Below are 25836 nucleotides of genomic sequence, written 5' to 3'. Positions count from 1 at the left end.
TGGAGCAACCCAGCCCTTGCGGTATAGGTAAGGTATATATGACTGCTCCCCACCAGGCTGGCTTGTACAAGAGCAGCCTGTCCTCAGGACTTTCCAGGGTTGCTCATGCTTCAGAACAGAAACTAATTTACTGGAGCCTAAGAGTTGTTGTGGGCTGGAATGGGGCTGTCCTGGTCACCCTGGCAGGGAAGCGGAGACATTTGGTACCAGAGTCTAGGACTAAGGGATAAGGACCAAGACACCTGCCCAGACACTGGGACATGTTCCCTGTGAAGCCAGCTGTACTCTCCACAGCTCTTTGCTCACATGTAGCACACCTCCTCTTCAGATTTCATGGCACTGCTTGTGAATGGAGCGTTCAGCTTTTAGTGAGTGGAAGAAACTGGCCATAGCCCCTCACAAGGAAGATTTAAGTAGCTGTGGCCAGACTACTTGCAAAGGAGGGGAGCAGCTGACATCATACATACAGAAATTTTAGGGAGTACCATTTGTTCTGCAACTGGGTTTGCTGTAGCAGCTTTAAGTACTACAGCATTTGCAGCAGGAGCCCCCACTTCACAGCACATCTGGAGAGAGGGCAGAGGGGTCTTCATGCCCCTTCAGAGGACACTTCTTCACACCCTGCTGATACCTGGGCAAGCCTCCGAAGCAGCAGCTCTGATGATGGGCGATTCCAGTCGAGAAAAATCTCCGGTGCCAGCGTGACGGTCATTTCCAGCACCCTGAGCAAGCTCACCGACAGGTCAAAGCAGGTGGCGCACACCTTCAGCTGGCGGCTGTCCACAAAGTTCCTCTCCAAGCGCTCTGCTGCCTGCTGGATCTGCCAAGCAATGGAGACAACTTCACAAGGTGCCCCTTCCCAAAAGGAGGGACACGACCCCCAGCCCAGCTCGGCTCTCATGTGTGCCAAGGAATAGCTGCGCTCCCAGCCCCAAGAGTTGTGTCTTGAACCTTGCTGTGTGGAGGACACGGGCGCCCACCGAGTGCCAGACCCCTCAGCCCCAAGCGGCGCACTCACCTCCTGAATCATGCCGATGAACTCGGAGAAAGCCCAGTTCAGCTGGTTGAGGACACTGTTGAGGAAGCTGGGGGCCAGGTCGCGGTCACTGCGGAGCAGAGCAGCCATGTGCTGCTGCAGCAAGGTGGAAGGACATGGCTCTGAAACCAGACAGCGACAGCTTCAGTGACCTGGTCCTGGAGCGGCCGTAGGTTGGGCGCAAGGGCTATTCTGAGCAGAGATCTCGCCTGTCAGGCCTCCAAGCAGTTTTTTGCAATGCCAGCCTGAATTAACCAGGGAAGAGCCCTGCGTGCTCACTGCTGCCCACGTGCACGGGAGCGCTGCCCTGCAGCTTAGCATCCCTCCTGCTCGGCTCTGCAGAAGGCCCACAGTCAGCTCAGCATTCATCATTCCTGATGATACCAGTGTGGCAGCAGCTGCCTGGAACCAGCCCAAGCCACCCCTGGCCTCACGTGTCCATGCCTGCCTGGCCATGTCTGGGGAAGAAGGAACCTAGCAAATCCCACTCCTGAGAAGCTTCTGCCTGGAGCTGGGGCTGGCTCTGCCCTCAGCAGGCTCAGGCAGGCAGGGCTGCCCACGCTCCCCGGCCAGGTTGAGCCCCAGAACAGAGACGTCCCCACGGTACACGGCATCTCGCCTCTGGGCTTTTCCACTATCGAGAGCACAGATGGGGTGCTGGGAAACAGAGTCAGGGCTGCGTGGGGTACTGGTCCCCACAGACGGGCAGGGAAAGGAGGGAGGTACAAATGGGATGGATGCTTCTCACCAGCAGAAGGACCCACTGTCAGCGAGAAGCTCACAAAAGCATTCAACACTACAAGGGAAGGGGACCAGAGTTCAAACCACAAGCTAAAATTCAGGGCTTGGACAAAGAAACTTGAGTAGATTTACTAAATATAGAGAAAAAAACCCCAATCTAACTACTCTTCCCTCTACTAGAAGCTATTAGTAAGTAAGAGCAGGTGGTAACTCTGGCAGCACTGCGGTGCCCAGAGGAACAAGCCGTGTTGTGACTACAGAAGGTCTTTGGAGTGGCAGCCTGCTTGAAAGACCAGCACGGGCAAAAGAAAAACAGGACGACCTCCATCACATCCCTAGGGCTCAAGCAGCGAGGCATAACCACAGGCAGATTGCTGGCTGGGATCAGCAAAGCCAGCGAGGGATGGCAGGAGACCACCAGCTCAAACGGGAACAGGATAAATTATTCTGTAAATACCCACTAGCAAGTGCAATGAGCTTCTGTTGTTACGGAAGACACGTGCTGATGTCTCACAGTGCATAATCACTGCGGGCAAGCCAGTGCCCTGGCTTTGATCCTGCTTAAAAGCACATCTTTGGGAGGGATTTCATCACAACGAATGTCTTTGATGTCCTACTCCCACTCGCAAGGACATTCCCAGCTCTTGGCTACATGTGGCTCAGGGACTGCCCAAAGCAGACGTCCTTTTCATGTATTTAGTGGTCCTCAGTGGATTTCTTGCCCAGTGTCCCCTGAAACTGTGTAAGCCTTTAGCATTGAACATGTCCTGGAAAGAGATTTCACAGCTCAGTTGTGTGTGGCAGGAGGAATTTGGATTTGAGCTTGGCTTCTATTCGCTTTATTTGATAATATTTATTCTCTGCAACCCCCTCCTTCTGGTGGGAGACACAGCAAGATGCTTCTCTCCAGTCACTTCCTCCAGCTAGCCATGCTTTCAGTCTGTTATGACAGTCTTTTGAACGGGAATAGCCCCAGCCTGTGCAGTTTCTCATACAGACTGTCACGTCTTTGCCCCCTTCACCATCCCTCCCTGAGCCTTGATGGTTCTCCCAGATTTTCTCGGGAGAAGTGGAATCAGAAGCGCACACAGCATCCAAACCACAAGCGCGTGGCAGATTTGCACAAAGGCATAATGTGGTTTTGTTTTGTTCTGTTTTCCTTTCCTCATAATTGCTGCTGTGTAATTTGTTCTTTTGACTGGGCACCAAGCTGGTATTTTCCAAAAGATTACAACAGGATGACAGTTCAAGGATAACCCTTTTGCAAGAATTATAGTTCAAGATCCTCAGGAACTTGCTGGTTATAAGGCACAAGTGAAGAAGCCCAGGAGTCAACACTGGAACCCACCTCGTTGTCTTTTCTGTCAGTGATGGACAACAGGGCACAGCACACTTTTACCAAATTTGCAGATGACACTAAACAAGAGGCTTTGTCCGATGTCTAGAGGCACCTTGGGAAACTTGAGGATTAGGAAAAAAAACCTGATCATAGTCAACAAGAAGGATAAAACTCCGCATCTGGGGAATGACCCCAAATGTCAGTCCTGGCTGGGAAACAATGGTCTGGGCACCATCCCATAAAGGGGTTTTGTAGGATACTGGCTTGAACAGGGGACAGATGAGGGCTCTCACTACAACTAAGAGGTGGGTGATGGTAGGAGGATGTGCTCAGCAGATCAAGGTAAGGTGCCACCCCTTTGCTTGTCCCTGGGGAGGTCACACCTGAAATACCACGGCTCTTTTCTCAGGAGGGTAGACAGGTCCTAGGGAGCCCACCCTGCAGTCTTGTCTCTAAGGGTTATGCTCAGCTCACAGCGCACTGATTTTTCATCTTATTTTCCCTTCGCATTCACCATTTTACATCTGGTGATGCTGAATTCCATCTACGGTTTCTCTCCCAATCATTCAGAATTGGAAGGTCCTTTCACAGGGTTGAGCTTTTGTGTTGTCTTTTCCCCAGCCTCCCCTCAACATGTAAAAAGTGCTTTTTATTAAAACTGCTGACATATTAGTCCCCTTCCAGCCTTCAAGTACCGAAGCAGTTCTAGGCAAGGATCACCACTCCTTACAGATTAGCTCTGCGAGTTGTCCTGTTCGTCTGTTGCCAAAGCCTCTTTTACCAAGGCAGCTTTGGCTTTTTGAAGGATGCTCTTATGCTTATAATAACTTCTTTTATCCTGATTTTTAGCCAATGACTATTTCCTCATGGTCTTTTTCCAATAAGTGGTGTGAATTTGCTCCAAACCTCCAATTCTAAGTTCTTAAATGCTCTCCCTTCTGCTGGCAAAGACTATGCTAGCCTATAAAAGCATTAAAAAGCAGTGCCTCTTGTCAAACTTCTCCATAGTTATGTAGGGTTTTTTAAGGTTTTAAGCTAACACCATGAAACAGTGAACTTCCTTGGCTTTTGTTGCTCCTAGGAGGATTCTGAATCTAAAGACGCTGTGATCACTGCTACTTTTTGAAAGCAACATAAGGAACCAGCCCTGGGCTACAGCGACAGCAGCTTCATCCCTTGCATGAGTTCCCAGATCAGGTTCTCCATGGGGCAATCATCATCAGTATTTAGAAAACGAGCCTTGGTGTTAGACCCTGGTCCTGGGTTCATCTTCATCTGCAAGAAATTCACCTTTGCTGAGGCATTTCCACTGATGTCCCGTTACCGCTGCCCCCCCAGGGTAATGACACAGCCCTTACATGTGCCATTTCAGACAGGGACATCATTTCATAGGGAGTCTGTGGATACTCACTGATGCGAGTTCTTGATCTTGACAATAGTATGTCATTAGTGTTTCTAAAACTTGTAACTCCTTAATACAAAAGCCACTCAATCTTGGCTTAACCTTATGACAGATAAAGATCAGTCATTGGAACAGAAATCGGTGGTTTTCTAAGGCCAGAAATTATGACCTCAATACATTTAATGTGGGCAACAGAGCGTGGCCCCAAGCGGTTATAGATATATCCGATGTTTCCACAACAGAAACTTCCCTGCAAATATATAAGCAAAATAGTCAGAGGAAAAAACCCAAAATCTAGATGGGGGAAAATAGTGAATAAAAATACAGAGTTCTTCAAGAAGATTATTAAGCAGCCAAAAAACCCGAGTGCTACAGCAAGCCCTTGGGTTAAAAGGTTCACTGAGACCAGCATGAAGCAAAGACACAAGTTAAAATATAAAAGGTAAAGTGAACATAGTCAAACATAAACAGCGGTTGATGAAAACAAGGAGAAAAGGGGTAATAGAACAAGAAGACATAAAAGAAACATCCACAACTAACCACACTACACACAAAGTTTCTTCAACTATAGGAAAAAATTCTAGCAGAATTATTAAAAAAGTAGTAATGGGAGAAAGTCTTACAGTAGCAGAGGCCCATTATTAGACAGAGTTAAAAATTAATAAAGCAGACAAAGTGGAAGCCTTCAATAAGTGCTCCTACTAGATAATTGTAAAGAAGGGTCATGTACTTTCATCACAGGAAGACAATTATGTACTTTATAGTTTGCTAATAACCAAGGAAGATTTATAACAGGGCTATTTTGTGAGACTTCTTGGTCAGCAGCCCAAGGGGGTGTCTGGACACTGCAGCATTTACAGTAGAGCTGGGAGCACAGAGGAGGAAAGCCCCAAATGGACCAGATTCAGAAGCAAAGCAGTTCCACCCAACGCTAATCTGAGTTTTTGAAAGGATCCAGATGTAGATGTGAAACAGCTGCCGCTCACTGGCTGCTGGACTGATGAAACAGCAGCGAAAGAGGTAAGCTGGGGATGCAGTGATCCACATCACCGGTAAACTGCGCCCGTTCAAAGATGTGTTTAGGAACCAAAGGGAACATTGCAGGGTGAGGCAGAAGGAAAGCAAGCGGCATTCAGGGGATGAGATGTCAATAAGGTCGAGCACAAGGCATCAGGATGCCCCAGCGCACGCCTGGGACTCGCACATGACTCCAAAGCAAAGCGCTGTCAAACAAGCTAATGCAAGTTTTGGCTCCGTGACCGGCAGATCAGGGAGACGTTCCAGCCAGCATGACACTGGCACCTCTGGGGCTGCTAAAAACATGGGAAGAGTAAACACCAGGGCTCACAGAAAAGCAAAACCTCTTCCTGAGTAAGACACAGAGGCTGCACTTTCTTTTCACCATTAAAAAGGACCAAGAAGTGAGTTTAACTTAGTACACAAGCCCTTTTGAAGTTGTAATGCACAGTTTAACCCAGCAGAAAAAGGCAGAGCAGCAGCACTGGAAGACAGAAGATGAGGTTCGGTACATTCTTATCAGGAAAAGGTGATGTATTTATTTCTGAGGGCGAGGAACCACCATCAGAAGGGCACCAGCTGATGCTTTTGGTGTTGTCAGATCGAGACTGGATTTCTTCCTGAAAGACCTCTTTAGCTCAGGCAATTTGCTGGACTTGGGAAGGGAACGTGGGTGAATTATCTGACCCACACTGCACAACAGCTCAGCTAGATGATCTCACGGTCCCATCCACCCACCCTCCACCACTTGACGGACATGTGGGTGGAAGGCCTGGGGCAGAGGAGCCCTGTGCTGCAACCTCAAGCCACCCTGCAGCTCGGTAAAAGCAAGACAGGCTGGGCCTGGCACAGGGCCACCGCTGCTGCTCACTGCATGCATGCCGTAACAGCACCCGGCCTTGCCTACGAGCCATGATGAAAGCAAAACAAGTTCCTACAGCAGCCACCAACCAGAACTGCCCCCACCTCTGAACAGAGCCTCTGTCTCTCTGGAGGCAGAGCCCTGCCTGCACGAGAGCTGTTTGTGCCAGCGGGGCTAAGGAACAACTTGGGGAGCAGGCAGGAACACACGTGGCCTTTCTGAACCTCTCCCCTCCCTGGGCTAACCCTGGCAGCCGTCTCGTTGCTCACCATTGGCGAGCACAGGCAAAAGGCACCGTAGGAGATCAGTGGTCTGTGCCCTGCATGTTTCACAGACGTTGCGAGGCAGCCCACCTTTGCCACCCGTGCAGAGTCCTCCAAGGAAGCACCCCTGAAGCAGGACAAGGCTGGAGCCCCAGAGAAGAGCCATTTGCCCAAGGTCCCTTCTGACTGACCTCCAGAAGCAGACACAGACAAACAGGCATTTTCTTCAGCTCAGCAATTTGTCCCGTTGTCCCTGCCAATGCTCAAACTGCAACAAGGTGAAGACTGATGGGTGAGAAGGCAGGGGGGTTGACTCCTCCTCCTTCCCTGGGCAGCATCTCAAGGACACCTCCGAGTCCCCTGTCCCTCTTCAATTAAATCAGCATTCATTATTGATTTGGTTGCGCCTTAAAATAGCAATCCCAGGAGCCAGCCCAGCCCACTCTGGGCTCAGACTGTGTGGAGCCACCGGAGATGAATGGAGAGAGGCCTCAAAATCTGAGGACCTCTGCTCCTGCCCCAGAGCTCCCCGGTATGGGGGGAGCTCGGTCACCGTCCCATGGGACTGCAGGCAGCCACTCGGGGCCTTGCTTGTGTGGTAGAAGGGCGAGGGGACTGTCATGAGGTCCCTCCTACATGTGTACCAGGGCTTCCCCATCGTCCTCCAAGGATGAGAGGAACCCAAGGCTGGCACAGCCTGCAGCAGGGCTCTGATCCCAGACGTTAACCTTGATAGATAAGGTGTAAGAGCGGGTCCATGATGCGGCCTCAGAGGCTGCCATGTGGGCACCAGCCTACCTGGCATCTCCTCGGGCCGTAACTGAGAAAACGAGCATTGTGTAAAGCCCTCTGCCCGCCAAAAAAGGGCCTCTCTCTAGACAGAAGAGGGGAAGGAGGGAGCTCTCTAAAGCTACTTCACCAGACAAGAGAGGGTCACACAGCAAACTTACTCTGGAAACTAGCAACAGAGAGATCTCCTGGGCTCCCATGGGCAGGAGAGAGAAAGAGAACAAAGTGCTGTTAAAACAGAGACAGGCAGCTCTCCCCACCAGTCGGGGCTTAGCGTGCACCTCCACATGCTGCCTGCCCGTGTCAGGCTGCGGCACCCTCTGTCCCCCATTCCTGTGCAGCTCTCCAGGAGCGAGCTCTGGCACAAAGCCTTTTCTACAGCAGAGGGGAGTCAGGAATGTATCCAGACAGGCCCAGACACTGCAAGAGTGAAGCTGGGGATGTGTTCTTCAGCTCAAGAAAGGTACCTTCTCCTCCTCGCGTCTTTCTCAGCCACAACAGAACCGAGGAACCCCTCAGTTTGGTGAGAGTGCTGAGAACCAAATTGCAGTTCCAATGCCAGGACAGGCTCTACCAGGCTCCAAGGGAGATGCCTGGTTAAACCACTCCCTGCTTGCAAACTCGTCCAGTGCACTGCCTCCTTGGGCACCCACTCCCTCTCACAGGGTACCTACTGCTTGGCACACACAGCAGCTGCGCGCTGCGGACATCAGAGAACCTTCTCCCAGGCTTACATTTTGGGGTAAAGCTCTGGTAAGGGTGCAGCCCTGGGCCTCTCTCCTCTCCCTTGAAGGGCAGAACTCCTCCTCATGATGGATCTAACCTACCTCTCAGCACACAAAAGAGTCACCAGTCAGTGCAGAGAGGCTGGGGATGTCCAGGAAAAGAAATGCTGGCTGCAAAGATCAGGCCTGGATATTTGGCCAGGATCCCCCTACTTCAGCAGCCGTCTCACCAGCTGGCCTGGCCCATAGTGGGGACGGCTGCTAGGGAAGAGGCCGGTCCTCCCTCACCACCCGTCATAATCCCCAGTGCCCATCCCCTGCCCCACTCACTCTGCAGGCTGGGGAGGCTGGCATCCTCAGGCTTGGTTTTCAGCAGGTGTGGGAGCCGTGTGTATCTGTACCCAAAGCCACAGCCCTGGTAAAAGAGATAAGGAAAGATCTTAGAGGCTGGAAAACAGTTGAGTTTTGCTGCTACTGGAAAGCACAATGCTCAGTGTCCAACCAGCCCCAGAGGTTGAGAGGGGCAGGGATGCAGGGTGCTCACCCGCCACAGCCTGACGAGGATCCAGTTGGTCTGTGCCCAGGGTCGCTGCTCATAGGGAGCCAGGAGGTTCTTCATCATGGAGATCCGCCTGCCAGACCGGGACATTGGTCAGCCCAAAGTGTTTGAGGGCAGGGGATTAAACAGGACACACAGTAGGACCCATGGAGCTGGGGTAGAGCAAAGCCATTGGTATATGGGTGATAGAAGGCTCCCAAATCAACTCCAGCAACCTGCTGTAGCTCCTGGACCCTCAGTGGTGCTTGGCAGCCCATCTGCTCCCCCACCCGGCCTTGCCACCACCCCAGCCCTGCCCCAGCTCCCCGGGAACAGGCAGGGCAGCACTTACTGCTCTTCTGGGATCCTCTCTACAGCATGCAGCGAGTGGGGGTAGCAGACGTAGCTGGCCAACGCCTGCATCAGGGAGTCCCGGATGTCTGAGGAGGAATGAGAAGGAACTAGGCCAGGCACCCTACAACACCAGGGAGCATGTGAACACCAGTGGCTGGGAGGGATTGACCCTCACTTAGAGAGGCACACTGTCCCAGCTGATGCAGAGAGCGTGCTTACACTCAGGCAGGTAAGGAATAACCCCAGACTGGGCATAACCCCAAAGCAGAGGAGTGCAGCTTTACCTGTGCCCACAATCCTTGAGTCAGCAAAATGCTTGGCCAGGATGGCAGCGAGGCGCATCAGGGTCTCTTCGTAGCCTGCAAAGAGAAGGAGGGAGCAGGGGTCACCCGACGGCCTGATGGGCAGCCCCGTGGTCCCAGCATTCCTGGGGACACAGCACAGGCCATGGAATTCATTCCTGCTACAGCTAACTGCAGCTTTGTTATGTGCCTAGGTGTCAAAACAGACAGCTGGGAAAACACACTGGGCTCCAACAGAGCCTCTCACCTCAGTCTGCGGAGTCTGAAACAGTTACTCAGAGAAAGATAAAACCATGCAATTGAGTTGGATGGCAAGGAAGAGATGCCTAATGCAGAAGAGTCTGAGCAACACAAGTCACACCTGAGATCTATGCAGAAAAGCCACGTCCAGCCTGCAAGCCCTCAAGAAATCTGCTACCGCTCAATTCTGCTGCTCCCTGAACAGCAGGCACAGCCCTTGCTTAATGGACGTAAACGCTTTAGCTATGTGTTGGTGGGAACAGAAGCTCTTCTTACCTTCGTGGGCTCTGAAAAGCACAGGACTATTTGCTAAGAGCTCAGTGGGATCACTTAGCCAGGAAAAGCACAGAACGTGCACAGAGGGAATCCACCTAAACACAGACTCTTGGCATCAAGTGGGTGGTCACCTCCACAAGAACATATCCAAATCCCAGGGTGGTTTGAAAGCAGTCCCAACTCCTGCACTCATGGCACATCTCCTCCCACCCAGAAACCAGCAGGCACTGGCACATGTTGCCTGGGCAATCACATCTTCCAGCATCCCAGCCCACTCCTGGTACCTCCTTGGAAACAAAATCCATAGCTGCCAGTGATTTTCCCTACAGCCACCACTGCGACAGCTTCGAGCAAGGCATGGGCTCCCTGCCTGAGCGCAGCAATGCCACGGCTCACCAGTGGGTACCTACTGAAGGAACAGCACTCAGCACCCGCCCCACAGCACACAGACAATAATATACCGGTGCAGCACATCACAATCAGGAAGGGACACAGAAGGGATGGTGCCCAACTACCACTACTTCACCATAAGGATGTGGCCTGCTTTAGTCTTTATCAGGCCAGAATTAGCAAGGCGTCCCCATCCCCTTACCTGGAAGCTCCTCCATGCTGTTTACAGGGCTGAAGTAGTTCTTGAGTGCGCTGTAGCTGTTCATAGCCACGCTGAGGTAGAACTCTGGCATGAAAGCGAAAAGTGAGCCCGTCCTGTCACCATGCTCGATGGTGCGGATGCACACTCGCAGCAGCCAATATATATCCTGCATCTTCTCCTGGCCAGAGAGAACACAACAGTCCCCATTCAGTTTCGTCCAGCTTCTCTTTGGGGAAACACAACAATCAGCACTGCAGTTAGACCTCAGAAACATCTCCATGTCTGAGATGTTCCTCAGACCACTGCTCTAAGTTCATTAACCGGATCTGTGCCACTCAGTCTTTTCATCGAGCCACAGAAGCATCAGGTGGAAGGAACAGAGATCTCTACACCAACCTCAGGCTCAGAGAACGACCGTCACCAACGGACTGTGGCTTTGTCTCACTGAGCCTTGAAACCCTCCAAGAACGACTCCTTGGTAGGGCACATCTGACCACACAGGCCTGATCGCAAAAAAGGCGTGCTAGTTCTTATTCCAAGTACACTGGCTGAAGGAAGGCAGGCACTAGCAAATCCAGCATAAATCTGCTGAAAAGAAAGCTGGTCCTTTGCAGGAATTAAATGGGAACAGGCTGAAAGCTCATACCAGCTCAGATCTTTGCAACAGGCGGCCACAGCCTTTCGGATTCTGTGCCAGCCATTCAACCAGATTTACTGTCCTGAGGAACATCGGCCTCTTCCCTCTCTAAGCAAAATGCAGGGGGTCCTAAATTAAAAACAGGAAATTTAAGGACATCTACGTAACCTTAAGCTACAAAAATCAGCACCAACAAAGCCACAGAAAGATGAAATATTGTTTCATATCCTGAAATGTCAAGAAATATCATAAGCAATAGCAATTTGCATAAAAATAGATGGAGGAGGATTATACTTCTAATTAAAAAAGAAATTAAAATCAGAGGTGCAGATAAGCGATTTCATTTGCTTAGTGGCTTTTCTAAAGTATGTTGCTACCATCTTTGGGAGATTGACATGGGTTTGTTCTGTACACCAGACTGAACTAGTGCAAATCAACTAAATTGACTAAAAGGCATGTTTACCTCGACAGCGACACACAGCTCAACTGTTGCTTTCAGGATAAAAAGCAATTGTACAGACAGCATGAAGGTAAAGAAAGCTGCATTTGGTTTTATTAAGGCTTGACAACCTCAAAACATCATTTCAGGTATTGCCAGGCTAGAAGAAAGCCTACACCAAGAGGATACAAAGATGTGATTACCCACTGTGTGATGGACAAATACAGTGTTGTAATAAAATAAGCTGAAATGGTTTTCCCACAGGGATGTTTTGAAGGGAGGATGATCTGCTTTAAAACTAAGAGTGTTTTTAAGCTGTAGCGCTCCCTTTTGTCTAACCTTGAATGCCTCAGCTCAGAATAAACTGGTGACTAATTCCCCTGAGGAAGGAGCAGCCACTCCCGTGCTCTGACACCTCAACACAGAGCAGGACTTCACCTCTAGACAGAACCAGTCTCTTCCTCTCCATCAGCATCAGCAGCACCCACAACACCCATAGAGACGCGTCTCTCCACACAAGTCCCAGGGACGCAGGAGCCTGCTGGGTGGATGTCTCCACAGGGAACCAGCAGGGACCTGTGAGATGGAGTCCTGAAGGTACAGGCAGTACAGACAAGCTCCTCCGTGCAGCCATATTCCTCTCCAGAGCAAGCTCGCTCAGCTCCTGGGGCACATTTCACAGCCCGAGCCAGCTAGTGAACCGCTCTTGCTGCGGGCCATGCAGGCCAGGACAGGAACACAAGCAGGGACAGCGGTAACCTTCACTCCCAGTTGCTGCTGATTCATCCAGAAAGGTGACACCGCACTCCTGATGGGAGGCGGGCACCTGCGTTTAATACGACAATAGATCATCTGGAGACACGAATAGTGTTTCTGCGTGGGCCATTGCAGCAATACCTGCAATGCACACCAGTAATGCCCCTCAGCCTTTCAAGAGCAGTCAGGGAAGAAAGGTTTATTTTCTGGCAAACATGGGCTATGCTAATGCAGCTGGAGAGCTTCCGCAGCGCAGCATTATGCCTTGCAGCCCCGCTCCGTGAGTAAAGGAGGGGATGAGCAAGGAGCGCATGAGTCAGGATCAGCCGCTGCAGCTCTGCCAGACGCGGTCATAGGAACTACCACTCTTCCCCTCTCTGTTTACATCCTGGGACGCATGCAGAGACCCTGCTGCCACTGCCTGTTCAGGGAAACGTGTCTTCTTCCCCAGCACAAAAAAGCTACAAACACAGATGGGGCACAGCAACGCGCAAGGGAAGACAGGAAGAGGAGATCTGCAGAATGCAAGAGCACAAACTGTTTGTGCAAAAACAGACCAGAGACTTTATCGTGGAAAATGGTGAACGGAGGGAAGAAGGCACAACCTGTGCAAACAGTCACTGCTTTACTAAATGCAGAATGTGCTCTCTCTCTGTAGGAAAAAGAGAAGAAGGGGAGGACACCTGAACAACTCATAGGTTTGGATCCTGCAGATTCCAGGAAGAGCAGCATTAGTGAGACCTCCCTGTGACGCACAGCACAGCTCAGGGAAATGGTTCACGGTAGCCTCTATCCTCTAGACATGCCTTGAGAACTGAATCTCCCTTTGACCTGCACTCTTCTGTCTGTGCTGCAGAGGTCTGACACCCACAGGGAAAGCCTACAGCACCACGCACAGCTCGGAACAGACTGGGCTGCGTCCTGACAAACACCACGGGACCAAGCCTGGGCCTTCCTTCCAGGCCTAGGAAGGAGTCTCTGATGGACAAGAAGGGAAAAATGAGCCCCAAAGATCATCTGCATTGATCCAGCACCAGGGAAAACAACACTTGTGACGTGTGAGCCGAGCAGCACAGATACAGAGGCTCACTTGCTCGGTCTCCTCTGAGCTGCTCAGATTATGCTCCTGCCCACCTTTGAATAAATGGTGACATTTATCCAGGCAAGGCGTCGGCTTAGGTGATTGAGCTTCTCGGAGAAGACCTTTTGACTCTTCAGCAGTTCCTCGTGGATGTCTCTCCTCTGAAAAGAGCGCAGAGATGTGAGGGCAGATGTCACTGCCATTTATAGTATCCTTTTTCAGAGATGGACAAATAATGCGAAAAGCAAATACCATCTTGGGGCTAGCTAGGGAGCACTGGCAGGAGGGAAAGGGATCAGCAGCCTTTCTGCAGAGGGAGTGGGAATCAGTGCTCTACAGAGCGCTGACCAGTCTCAGCTGCAGCCCACAAGGCCTGATGCAGACCCTGGTCCAGTGTGGGCAGCAGCTTTAGGGTCAACTACTGTCAGATACTTTTTTAATCTATCATCAGATACACTCAGTCTCTGGCAGCTGGAATAGGACAGATGTGTCCCCAGTCCAGCACTGGAGGGTCCCCACCCCAGGAGATCGGCTCCGAGGTGTCTGCAGCACATGGAGGTTTGCAAGCTGCCACAGCTTGTCCCAGAGAAGGTGAAGCATTTGCTTCAGTCCCCCTGTGCCTGGAGGCAGTGGTACAATGGGTTGGCGCAGTGTGATACGTGGGCTGCCAGCTCCAGGCATGGATTACTACCCCATCCAAGACATTGGCTGCTCCAAGGCTGGAAATCACCCACTGTGCTTCATCATTTTTGCCAGATACTGAGGTTCTACAAGAGAAGGAAGCTGGGACTACAGAGACGCTTACCCTCTTTGGGCAGCGGCTGATTTTTTCCTCTGTGTCTTTCAGTGCCATTGCGTATTCATTCACATCATCTGACACACCAACCATCTGAAAAACAAGCAGATTCTAACAATAAGGGTATGTTTTTCCCCAGACACATAAACATGCAACCATGCCCCATGGGGGTTAGGAGGAGAAGGAAAGGGCAGGCACAGTCACGAAATAAGCAGAAAACAGAGAGTCAGCATAGAAGCATGGAGGTTGGGGAAATGGATTCCTGCATAGCACGTGCCACTTACCTTCCCAAGCTGCTGGTGGACACTAAGGTTATACATCATCACTATCCCATCCAGGACTTCCAGGAGGGAGTTCTCTGTGATGGGCTGGTCTGGCTCCTCTGGGGGCCTGCCCAGTAAGAGACCCTCATTTCCATGGCTGCCTTCAACTGCAAACGGGAAGGAGCAACGCTGGTAGTAAATAAATTGCTTTCCTCTTCTGAGTACTGGGAGCTGGAAGACACCATTCTCCCAGGGACCATCTGGGCCATGCTAGCACACAGCAGAAGTACTACTCACTGTCCTCCTCTGTCCGCTGCTCCACGCTTAGCGTGCGCACTTTGATCTTCTCCAGGTTGCCAAGAGGCCGACGCGGGTTCATCAGGCTGACGGCCGCCGTGCTGAGGAAGCGGTTGGCACGGCCCAGGGTGGGGGAGCTGAGCCAGCCAGGTCTAGCGAGAGCTCCACCAATGGCCAGGGCAGCCGAGGGACGCTGAGACTGAGAAGAAATTAAGGGAGAAACAGTTCTAGCTGTGGCTGCCTGCTATTCCTCCCTTGTCCCTGCAAGGATGTTGGTATAGATGCTCAGTGGCCACTGGAAGGTGAGCAGATACCCTTCCTATCATGGCTGGGCCAGCAGTGCCCGGTTAGCAAATGCATATTGCCAGGTGCAAGCAGCAGATCTGCACAGCAAGAAGCTGCTCTGTCTGCAGTTGCCTTGCACCCTTTCAAATGCAAGAGCTGCCATGGAGGGGAGGGACCGTATTCAGATCCGTGGGTAGTGAGAGAGCAGAGCAAAGAAAATTTTGCTGCTCAAACTTGGTGCATCCAGGACCTTGCTGATCTCCAGTGACCCTCAGGCAAGTGCAGCTTTTACTTGACTGCCCAGGGGCTGGTTACAGTCCTGGCCCAGACACTGCCTTACTCTAAAGCAAAGCTTTTCTAGCCAGAGGCTGAGCTTGCTGCCCAGGCACCAGGGCCCCCACAGATGAATAACAGCACACGGCTCACCTGTGCTGTCGATGTTGCTGATTCCTCATCTTCATCGAGATCATCCATAGTCACTGCTTGCAGCTCTGCAGGGTCGATCAGGACGTTGGCTTTTGCAGCCAGGTCATCTGCACAGAGCACACCAAAGGACCTGTGAATGCAGGAGTCACCCTTTGCTGCCCACGAGGCAGCCCTAGGCTCATCCTCTTTCCTGCTTCTCGGCAGTAGAGAAACAGCCAGTGAAGTTGGACAGTGCATCAGAACAAATTCACCTTTCCCCCAGCTTCCTTATGTGGAATAGGTCTGCTGTTGCTAACACAGCAGAGACCAAGCAGTGGTGGGTGCTGCTCACCCAGGACCCATTTTTGTTCCTGGTCCTACCACCAATAAGTAGAATAATTGAGGAACCAGGAGACAACCACCAGGGCCAAACTTGACTAGCATAGGGAAGGAAACTCAGAGCCTGAGACCATTTTCTAAGTATCCAGTTCTTCAGTGCTGTCCCATGATATGTTCTCAAATCACTAGGACTGAGACTCAGACCAGAACCCATTCTCAGCCCAGAGGAAGGCTGTGCTGATGGCTCTGCTGTACAAAGCCTGAACACGTCCTCTAGTCCATAGCTCTGTCTTTAAAGATGGCCAGGAAGACCTTGGTAAGAGACCAGAGGAGATGACATGGTTCTCAAGTTAAGTAATCTAATTTTGAACAGCCAGAGACCAACTTGAGACAGGGAAAATGGTCCTACTCTTGCAAACACACTGAGGAAAGAGAAGAGAGATCTGAGCCAAAGGCAGGCGCCACATAGCCAGAAACCAGAGACAAACCAAGTCCAACTGAATGGCAATGATTTCTAACCCTTCCAAAAGGGAGGCTTTGAAAGTCTTTTGCCAGAGAAGCGTGCTGCATACAAACACACGGCTGCAGTACACACACAGGACTGCTATTGCCCGAAGTGGTACAGCAAGTAAATCCTGGCCATCCTTCACACCCAGCAGAGCCAGGCTGACAGTCAGCGCTTTGACAGCTCCCAGCCCTTGGCTGTGGTGCAGCAAGAGCACCACACCAAAGGGTATTCCCAGACAACCCCCTTCCCTCCACTAGCCACAGGCCCCATTCAGGGATATAAACAGTAAACTGTTAACTTAAAGGACGCTCCACCCAAGAGGGACAATGTCTTCTTCAGCATAACTTGCATCTCATTAAAATTCAAGTCTCATCTCCTTAAATTTAATCACAATTCATTACCCATGGCTCCTGCCCTGGGATGTCTCTTGGGTGAACTCCAGCCAAGACCTGGATGCAGGTATTGGAAATGAGAGCACTTACCTTTCAGAGTCTTCTTGAGATGAGACAGGAGACCTCCAAGTCGCTGAAGATCAAAATAATCCACCTTCCCATTATAGAAGAGTTGAGGAGGGATATACGCCTCTAAGGCAGAGAAGGAGATTTGGTTTTTCCATGAGTTCTGTGCACAGGACCCACACAGACATGTAAGCCCTCCTAAGACAGACTCCAGGGTCCAGCCCAGACTAACATTTAGGGACAGCTTTTGTTGTCATAAAAGCACAAGCCATTAGGGCAGAGGTGATTTCCACAATGAAGCAAGTATTAGATCCACACAGAAAAAGAAGCAACTGATGGCCATTGACAACAAGCCTCCCAGTACTTCCCCTCCTCCCAGCAACAGTCACTGGGGGAAACTGGATCACCAAAAAACTCGGCAGCTCTCCAAGTGGCTACTCCAGCTCTGTCTCTTAGTCCCACAAGGATTGTAAGGCACTTATTATTGAGTCTAGAGAAAGGGTCAGCCTATAAGTAAGAAAAGGGAGTGCCAAGCAGATCGCAGCAGGACAGGCAAGGTGGGGTTTGAGGGTGGGAAAGCAACTGGCACTGACTTGGTTTCTGCTTAATCCCACAGTCTGGGAACCATAAAACCAAATATCTTCCCCTAAACTTTGACTACGGGATCACTGAGCTGCCCTCCTACAGACCCATAATCAATATTGGAGTGCTCCAGAGCATAGAGGGGAAGCTAGCAAACAGCACAGGTGCCTCTTTGCAAGTCTCAGGTCTGGACGTTAACTAGAATAGATCTCCACGCAGGAATTTCCCAGAGTGACTGGTGGGAACTACAGACACAGGGTGACAGAAAGCTCAAGCACCTATATGTGAGAAACACAAAATTTCCAGCAACCTGGAGAGCACTGCCAAGAGGCAAACTTTGTCCTAACCACAGACATGTCCTCAAAGCTTCTCCTCCAGGCCTCACCTTCACTGTTCAGTGCCGCAGGGGACTTTGCCTTGTGGCCATCCCAGAAGAAACGCAGGGCAGCAATAAGCCGGTGCAGGAAGCACACCATGTACTCCGGTGGGCACAGCACAGTCAAGTTCTAGGGCAAGAATGAGAGTTCAGTCATCAGGGCAGGTGTGAAAGTGCATCTTAGTCCCAGTGGCCACATGGGGCAGGCAGAAACTTTGTGTTTATCTCTAGCTGCCAGCACTGGGAGAGAGCCCAGCCCTAATGGTAGGCAGCAGTTTTCACCTCTAGAAAGTCCTGGGCACTGAAAGAACAAGCTGGTCTGACAGAGGAGGATGGATACCACGTGCTCCACCATGACAGATGGGACTGATCATGAACACAGAGATGCAGGTGAAGAAAGGGTTTCCTGCAACAGCAGATGCCTGCCTCCCAAAGCTACAGGCCAACAGCCTGATCCAGGGCCAGAACAGTCCCCACCCAAGCAGCGAAGAGGATGCCAAAGCCAGCAGGCCAGCTGTGGCAGAGCACTCCACAGCCATGCTCCCCAAGGCATTTTGGGAGGACGTTCAGCTCCCACCCAAGGATGTTCCCAAGGACTGCTTTGCCATAAATCACTGCACAGGACTTAGATAAGCTGCCTGGTTTCTAGCCTCAGATCTTCTCCCTCCTCCCCAATCCCTGCTGTATCTAGACTGCTGGAAGCAGAGTTCCCAGCCTGAAGGTGCCAGAGAGCTCTCAGGGTGAGGCTTGAGGGAAGGCTGGCTCTCTGACTTACCCCTCTGTTGCTAGCATTCTCCTGAAGAAACTTGCGGAATTTGTTTAGGAAGATGTATCTGGAGGCTTCCCCCTGGCAGGAGGAAAAGCAGGTGGTAAACCCATACAAGTCGTGTGATGTGGAGATACTGCAGCAAACGATCCAAAGAGCACTTACCCCTCCTCTATCCTTGTTGTTCAGCAGCAGCTTCAGAATATGGACCTGGAGACCTTCCACCACTACAATGAGGACACACGTCCGCCATCAGAAAACGAGCACTGGAGAGCAACTACCTCTATTAACCCCAACGGCAGTACCCTGTCCCCAGGAGAAAGGCAGAGGGGGCCCAGGCAGAACCGATGCCAGCAGAATGCTAATCCTATCACTGCGAGAATTTTCTCCTCTGCCACCTAGCAATAAGTTCACCCACAGCTGATAAACAATGCCCCTAAACAGGAATTTCGGTTTGCTCGTGTCCCATGGTTGGATGCTGCAGGTCTGTGCAGTGGGGTCCCAGCACTTGTACCCCTCCGCCAAATAATGGCTGGCCCCTACCTCTGCAGTACAGCCTGTCCTGGCAGGAACGCAGCTGGACTTCAGGTTGTGAAGGGGATTTGGAAACAGCTCAAGGGTCAGCTGCCCTGGCTGCACAAAAGGTATGGGATCTTGGCAATTCCTCTCCTTCCTCACACACCTTCAATGCGTTTCTTGAGCCGCTGGCAGCCTCTTTCATACGCCCGTCGCCTCAGTCTCTCCTCAGCACTCTCCTCCTTCACCTCCTTACTCTCCTTACCCTGGTTGCGGGACAGACACTGATTAGTAGAAGATCGCTGCATGGGGACAACGTCTTGCCAAAGGGAGAGCAGAAACTCCCTGAAACAACGTGCCAGTGTGCAGCTGCAGCTGGCAGCACACCTAAATAGGCCTTCCCTGGCCTCATAACGAGTAAGGGCAGGAGATATTTTAAGGACACCCAAGTCAACCTGTAATTCCTTAGACACTGTGAGGTTCCCTTCCAAATCTGTTGTCACAGAAAACTGTCCCCTCCCCTGTCCTGAGTAACACACCCCAAACGTCCCCTCTAAGGGATAATAAAGATGACAGGGCAATGGAGAAGCTACAACCCTCACACAGCTCTGCAGAGTTCACCAGTGCTAATGCAGCTGGAAACATGGGGATCCAACTTTCTCAGCCAGAAAATGATGGGGACAGCAGGCCATAAAACCTTTCCAGTCTCCTTAGCGGATGTGCCCTTACTCACCTCCTTGGTGAAGCGGTTTGGCCACCACGTGGTGGGAATGAGCTCCTGCAAACCAGCCTCCTCCACACGCAGCGGGCTCTTAATGTAGAAGAACACAACCGAACGGAGGACGTCGAAGCTGCGGCCAAGTTAAAGCAAGCACAGTGGCTATGTTGGGAGAAGGTACAGGGCATGTTTCCAGAGCTGTAGTGAGAGACCCCTTTCCAAACAACCACCCAAAGCTCTGCAAGCTCCAGAGCCCCATTCTCCTGCGAGAAGCCCCACACAGTTATCACAGCAGCTGCCCAAATGCTAGCATGGCAGCTGGACTGCTCAGAAAGTGTTTTTGCTCTAGGGACATTAGACAGTTCAGTCAGGTAGAAATGAAGTCCTCTGTGTCAGTAGGATGTGAACTAGACGACACTGCTCCCCCTCCTCAAAGCAGGACTTTGCAGAGAACGGTATCAGGCAGACAGAGGAGATCTGAGAAATTAGAAACGACCTCTCAAAGATAGGGTGGCTTCTACCTCCCAGGACCTGGAGATCCTTGAAGTCTCCTTGGTTGCATTACTGAGGGCAGGGAGAACCAAGACTAGAGGAGGCACAAAGGATACAGAACATTGCTGAGTAGGTATTTCCTGGATTTCTCATGCTTCAAGACTGCAATGGTGAGCCGGAGGTAGTGAATCTAGGGAAACAGGAGAAGCAAAAGTGACTCCATCTACAGAAGAGGATACGACTCTCCAATAGGTACAATGTGACAGAACTGCCATCTCTGGATCAAACAACTGCAAAATCCAAAACCTTGTGGACTTTTGGACAAGGAGACAGGACAGAAGCTGGCTAGTTGCAGATTCCTAGAGATTCAGAAGTGCAACTCACTTGTAATCCCAGGTCTGGGATGATGGGGGAGAACCTGTAAGCCCGCAGCAGGGACATCAGTAGCTGCTTGAGGCACTCATGCACTTCATACTCCTGAGAAAATAAGAAACACATTGAACAGCAACAGGATGGAGTTGGGAACAGCTGTCATCCCCAGAGTGTGACCTTGGAAGGAGGCATTCACTTCTGAACTGAAAAAGCAAGTGCTCTGAACCCACAGTGTGTGTCCATCTGACTCCACAGGAGAGTCCAAGCAGAAGTTGGTGCCATCGCTTTGCTACAGGGAAACAAGTTTCTGCACTAGTAAAACCAACCCAAAAGTCATCTACAAAAAGCCAAAGTCTCAGGTCCTATTTAGTTGTGCTGAGTCACCCATCCTCGTATCCCCTGAACCCACCCAACACACAGTGTTGGCAGAACCAACCCAGAAAGGAAAGAACCCCCTCGTGTAAATATGATGATGAAAAGCTGTCTTTCTGAGTCCAACTCATAGCCAACCAGCAGGATGAGAGCCAGCTCTTCCACAAACACAACAACCCTATCAGGGTGTTCAGCTTCACTTCTAAGATGATGAGCCCTGAGGGGGTCATGACATTTTTCAATTAAACTTTTCATGACAGCTGGCTGGACCAGTGCCCATATCTGTTAATTGTTACCCCAAAGGACAGACACGCTGTCTCCAAGCTGATCTCTGGCAGTGACTGGCTGTAACCACCCCAGCACTCCAGCAACAGCAGCTTCCCAGTGGCTAGCAAAGGTTGCCTCAAACAAGTGTCCCAGGAAGGTGTAACCTCATCCAGCTTGGACAGGAAGGGGCATAGGGGGTTGAAGCGGGTTCTTCTGCAGCAGTGCCAGAGGTGGAGAGAGTGCAGTGTCCATTTCCACCCCAGTCCTGCACGCTTTGACCGAGCTCTTGGGGCACACGGTGGCATTTAAGACCGTCACAGTTCCATAAGCATTAATAACATCCGAGAGACCAACTAATTTCTTATTGATGAATTTGATGTTCCCAGAAGCAGGAAGTTATTCAATATCACCAGTTCCTTTAGCAGCAGGAGAAGCCTAGAAATGCTTTGTTAGCTCATTGCCAGTATCACCATTACCAATTACTCTGCATTCAACCCTCAATCCCTTGGTGTGAAGCAGCAGCCAGACGAGCTAGGTGAGAGGGTGGTCTACCACAAAAAAAGAGATGTTGTCACCAGGAAGAGAAAGAAGCTGATCACTACCAGCATTGTCTATGGAAGGCTCCTGTTCTCAGCAGGTCTCAAGATCTCTCTGTGATCCCTGGGGAGGAACCAGCACCCTAGCAACTCACCTCCATAAGAAGCCACATGAGATCCAGCAACTGCTGAATAAGGGGATGGGCCTCCACTGATCCGCCTCGCTCAAGGATGCTCAACAGGAAGGTCATGAGCACATCTTCCACCAGGTACACCTTGCACTGCAGACAGAGAGCTAGGTCAAGAGTCCTCCAGGGCACAGTCACTTCCCAGCCAAAGCTGAGGTTTACCTCCCCGCCCTTGCAAGCACAACAACAGGCACCTACAGAAGCTTGCAGTGGGCAGGCAAAACTCACCATGAGAGGAGAGAAATAATTGAAGATGTGGGCTAATGTAATCAACACTGTGGGTTCTCCCTGCAGCTGCCACATGGACATGTCCTTCTCCACCAGCTTCCCCTCCTGCAACGACAAACCCAGAAAAACACACGGCTTGGATCCAGCCCAATTCACCCAAACACCTGAATGAACCGGAGGCATGGAGCAGCCACCTTTTGCTGTATCGCGCCTGACTGCAGTGAAAACCTTGAACATGGGAAGTTAGGATGGCAAAGCAGCCAGGCCCTTGCCTCTGGAGAGCTGTAGTGCAGTCAGATGTCAGTTACTATCCTCACATGTGTGCATCTTGACAATCTGTTTTTCCAAAAGGGTTCCAGTGTACATGATAATTTGTAAATGGGAATCCCTACAGAGGAGGCCAACTAGTAAACCAGGCCTCCACTCAAGCCAAGACCATAGCAGATAGTGTTCCCTATGCTTTGGACATAAACAGATCATGTCTCACCCTAGCAGAAAAAAAGTTTCTAGCGAACAGTGCCACAGCCAAAACAGTTCTCAAGGCAGACCTGCCAGAATTTCACCACATCGCTGCACCAGGACATCAGTAAAAAGTTTAAGAAATGAACAAGGCTGCAAAATCAAATCCAGCAGTTCTGACCCCGATAAACATCACTTCTTGCATACTGGGAATGAAACTTCATAGGACTGAGAACAAGAAAGCCCAGTATGATTTAACTTAAGCCCTGGAACTATCAGGACTCCCATTTTGCAAGCCGAGGAGCTCCAGGCACATGCGTGCCCCGTGTGAAAGCATGCAAGCGTTTAGACCCTCAGGTGTATGGAAACATCCGAGCTGTCAGCACGTGCTGAGAAGTGCAGAACCACGTTTCCCAGCATGGTGCCCCACAGATCCACTCAGTGACATTAGCCTACCGTCACATCTATTCCGATATGGATCACATTCTTCAGGTAGCCTAACAGCTTGCGAGCCTTCACTAGGTCTGCAACGGGAGGGTCTTGCAAGGGGCGGTAACCTTCCACTGGATAAGTAGGCAAGTGTTAAGGTAAAATGCAATCTGATCCTTTCAGGACTTCCTTTTGTTTGTGCAAGAAAAAGACCGTCTCTCTACTTTACTTTACACTCATGCATGCCTCAGTCACAGTTCAAACCACAGTGCCTTCTAAATGGATGATAAACCACAGGCGCTTATCCCCACTTCCTCAATATTGTAAGCAGCAAGTATTTCACACCACACGTCTGCTCTCTTCAGAAAGACCGACGGGAGCCTCCACTACAGCTATCAACAGGCACACCCAGGAGCTGCAAGTCTCAGCGTTCGCATAGAAAGGCAGCAGGCAATGCTCCTACCATGTCAAAGGTCCTGTGTGGCTGGGAGGTAGAAGAGACCAGTGGCCAAGAGGCTCAGCAGCACAGCAGCATTAGGGTTTCCAAACCTGGAGAGAGAGATCTTTGCAGGATCTGAGTGCTGGGGAACAGGCAGCTGCCAGCTGAAGCAGTAGCTGCTGATTCAGAACTGAAAGCAAATCTCATTTCAGAAACTGTCAGGGACCAGCACTGATGTTTGTGTGCCCTGCAGTTCTGCTCCAGCTGAGGGGGTATCTGGTTCTTCTCTCCCTGACCCTGCTCTGCGCACAAGTGCCAACAAAAGAAAGTGAACTGCAGCCAAATATGTATATTCTACAGCCTCCAAGGATGGTCTCAGGACAGGTCTTCTCCCCTCAGACCTCCTCTCCCCACACCCAAAGGATATCGGAGTGGACGGCTCCCAAAGTTAAAAGCAACGGACTCTTTGAATGAGAGGCTGATGGCAGGGAAGTAAGCCATTCCAGCGCCCCTTGTGATGTTATCAAAAGCGGTTCCCAGAGATATGCCATTCCTGAAAGAAGGAAAACACACAAGATTTTAGTCACAGTAGGAGGGGTTTGAGGTTAACTGGGCAATCCAAGTATCTGTGTTCCCCTCCCAGCAACTTGCCAACACAGACACGTCAGTCACTCTTAACCTGGCACACACACGCAAACGTCACAGCTTTGCTGAGTAACAGCCATGGGAAGCACAGCAGCACTCCCATTTTCATACAATGGCACAGGAAGGCACTGGAGCCTGCAGAGCCCACTCAGCTTCAAGGGCAATCAAAATCCTTATGAGATAACTAACCAGCAGGACATTTTAATGGCAGGTGACATTTTTGGCCTCCTCCATTTGATGATGGTTGAAATAGAAGGATAATGCTCTCAATATACTCTTCTCTAAAAGATGACATGGAGCATCTAACAGTTTTTAATTCCAGCTGATTTGTCCCAGGCTGTAGTTTAGGGCCAGGGAACAATTCTTATTCAGGCTGGCCTCTGCTCATTGTGCACAGGAGTTAGAGGCTGGAGATTTGTCAGCCTTTCCACAGCTCCTCATGGATCTAGAAAAGGCAAGGTCTACACTGACCACAAAAGCAATTGGTGTGGCTCAGCCAACTGTAGTATTAAGGATCATGAGAGATGCCCTCCTCTCCAAAATCCTAGCAAACTTTACACAGACTTTGTAGCTTGAACATCTTTCTGCCAAATGCCCTCACCTGAAGTTGGGAGACTCAACAGCCCGTTTAGATGGTTTCTGAACACAAAGCTGAAAAGCAAAGGCTGGAAGTACCAAGGAACTTAAAGGGAAGAGGGCAGAAATAGGGCTCAGCAACCTGCTGAGCAGTGAGAAAACCTTTATGTTAAGACCTCAAAAAACCTTTATGTTAAAACCTTTATGTTAAGACCTCAACAAAGCAGGGAACTGGGCAAAGATGCTTACAAGCAGAAAGCAATGGTGCCCTCATCAAGGTCTATCAGACAGCTGACGATGTCTCCTGCTGCCCAAGACTGCAGAAAAGGGAGAGAAAAGGTTAAACATATATCCAGGGTGTTCCCACATCAGAAGAAAGATTGCAACCCAACCAATCCCTCGTGATTCAGGGTTGAAGAAGAGAGAGTTCCTTCTCACAGCAGCTCATATAGCACCTTCAAACACTTCTGGAAGCTGCACATGCCACTGATTGGGATCTTTTTTCCCCCCAGCACTAGGAACATGCACAGGATCAAATGTGTATTTATCCCAACACCGCATCACCGTCTGACGTGCCACAGAGAACCAGAGCCTTCCAGAGACCAACAGCAGCACTGTGCTGGGAATCAGTCTGCTGGGGCCGCTAAACAAAGCACCCCTGAAGTACAAACAATTGCTGGTATACAGCCTCCCCAAGAGCAGACTGAAGCGAAGAGGACAGCTTGAGGGCATTTCACAGGGCCCGACAGAATCCAGCGAGCAGGAGGAGCCACCTGCTTTCTTCTCCTTACTCTACACCCCGTTCCTGGGAGGACAGCTACTCACTTTGCCATAGTTGGTAGTAGTCACGTTCCACTTGCGCACCCTGTTTCCATCATACGCATACGAATCTGGTGTATCTCCAACTCCTTCCTGAAAGTATTAAAGAGGAGACTCAGACCAGACCAAGCATGGAGGATCCCTCTCATTGCAAGAGCGGCTTTAAGGGGGAGACCAGCAGACAGGGAGAGGAGCTGCCAGCACACATGCTCAGCTTGGGAAAAGCCCTCACTCTAGGAGGGAATCCAGTGGTCTGTGATCTTTGGTTCAGAGAAATACACCACTCCCTACTCATTTCCGGGTCAGAAGAGTACTG

At 50.7% G+C, this 25836-nt stretch overlaps 1 protein-coding gene across 4 annotated transcripts in view; it reads right to left on the bottom strand.

Moving 5' to 3' along the window:
* Positions 1–25836, bottom strand: part of RNF123 (ring finger protein 123) — a 57747-nt gene that overhangs the window by 15683 nt on the left and 16228 nt on the right. For 3 of the 4 annotated variants that reach the window (XM_075762808.1, XM_075762810.1, XM_075762809.1), the window contains exons 8-33: positions 25527–25613; positions 24951–25018; positions 23897–24033; positions 23069–23175; positions 22154–22258; positions 21893–22018; positions 20575–20667; positions 20307–20380; positions 19714–19831; positions 19147–19246; positions 18630–18691; positions 18474–18545; positions 17708–17828; positions 16765–16866; positions 15457–15563; positions 14746–14944; positions 14470–14615; positions 14195–14278; positions 13443–13550; positions 10477–10654; positions 9351–9425; positions 9065–9152; positions 8719–8806; positions 8505–8589; positions 1019–1158; positions 632–820 (exon numbers count right to left, since the gene is read on the bottom strand). In XM_075762808.1, the coding sequence (XP_075618923.1) occupies positions 632–820; positions 1019–1158; positions 8505–8589; positions 8719–8806; positions 9065–9152; positions 9351–9425; positions 10477–10654; positions 13443–13550; positions 14195–14278; positions 14470–14615; positions 14746–14944; positions 15457–15563; positions 16765–16866; positions 17708–17828; positions 18474–18545; positions 18630–18691; positions 19147–19246; positions 19714–19831; positions 20307–20380; positions 20575–20667; positions 21893–22018; positions 22154–22258; positions 23069–23175; positions 23897–24033; positions 24951–25018; positions 25527–25613 (2859 nt within the window). Of the gene's footprint in view, positions 1–631; positions 821–1018; positions 1159–8504; positions 8590–8718; positions 8807–9064; positions 9153–9350; positions 9426–10476; positions 10655–13442; positions 13551–14194; positions 14279–14469; positions 14616–14745; positions 14945–15456; positions 15564–16764; positions 16867–17707; positions 17829–18473; positions 18546–18629; positions 18692–19146; positions 19247–19713; positions 19832–20306; positions 20381–20574; positions 20668–21892; positions 22019–22153; positions 22259–23068; positions 23184–23896; positions 24034–24950; positions 25019–25526; positions 25614–25836 lie in introns of all 4 variants that reach the window. The other variant, XM_075762811.1, reaches the window with a different exon arrangement.

This window comes from Balearica regulorum, chromosome 10, assembly GCF_011004875.1.
Source record: "Balearica regulorum gibbericeps isolate bBalReg1 chromosome 10, bBalReg1.pri, whole genome shotgun sequence".
In the NCBI taxonomy this organism is placed as follows: Eukaryota; Metazoa; Chordata; class Aves; order Gruiformes; family Gruidae; genus Balearica; species Balearica regulorum.
The sequence above is the reverse complement of the archived record's forward strand: the minus strand, read 5'-3'. Positions and strand labels throughout refer to the sequence as shown.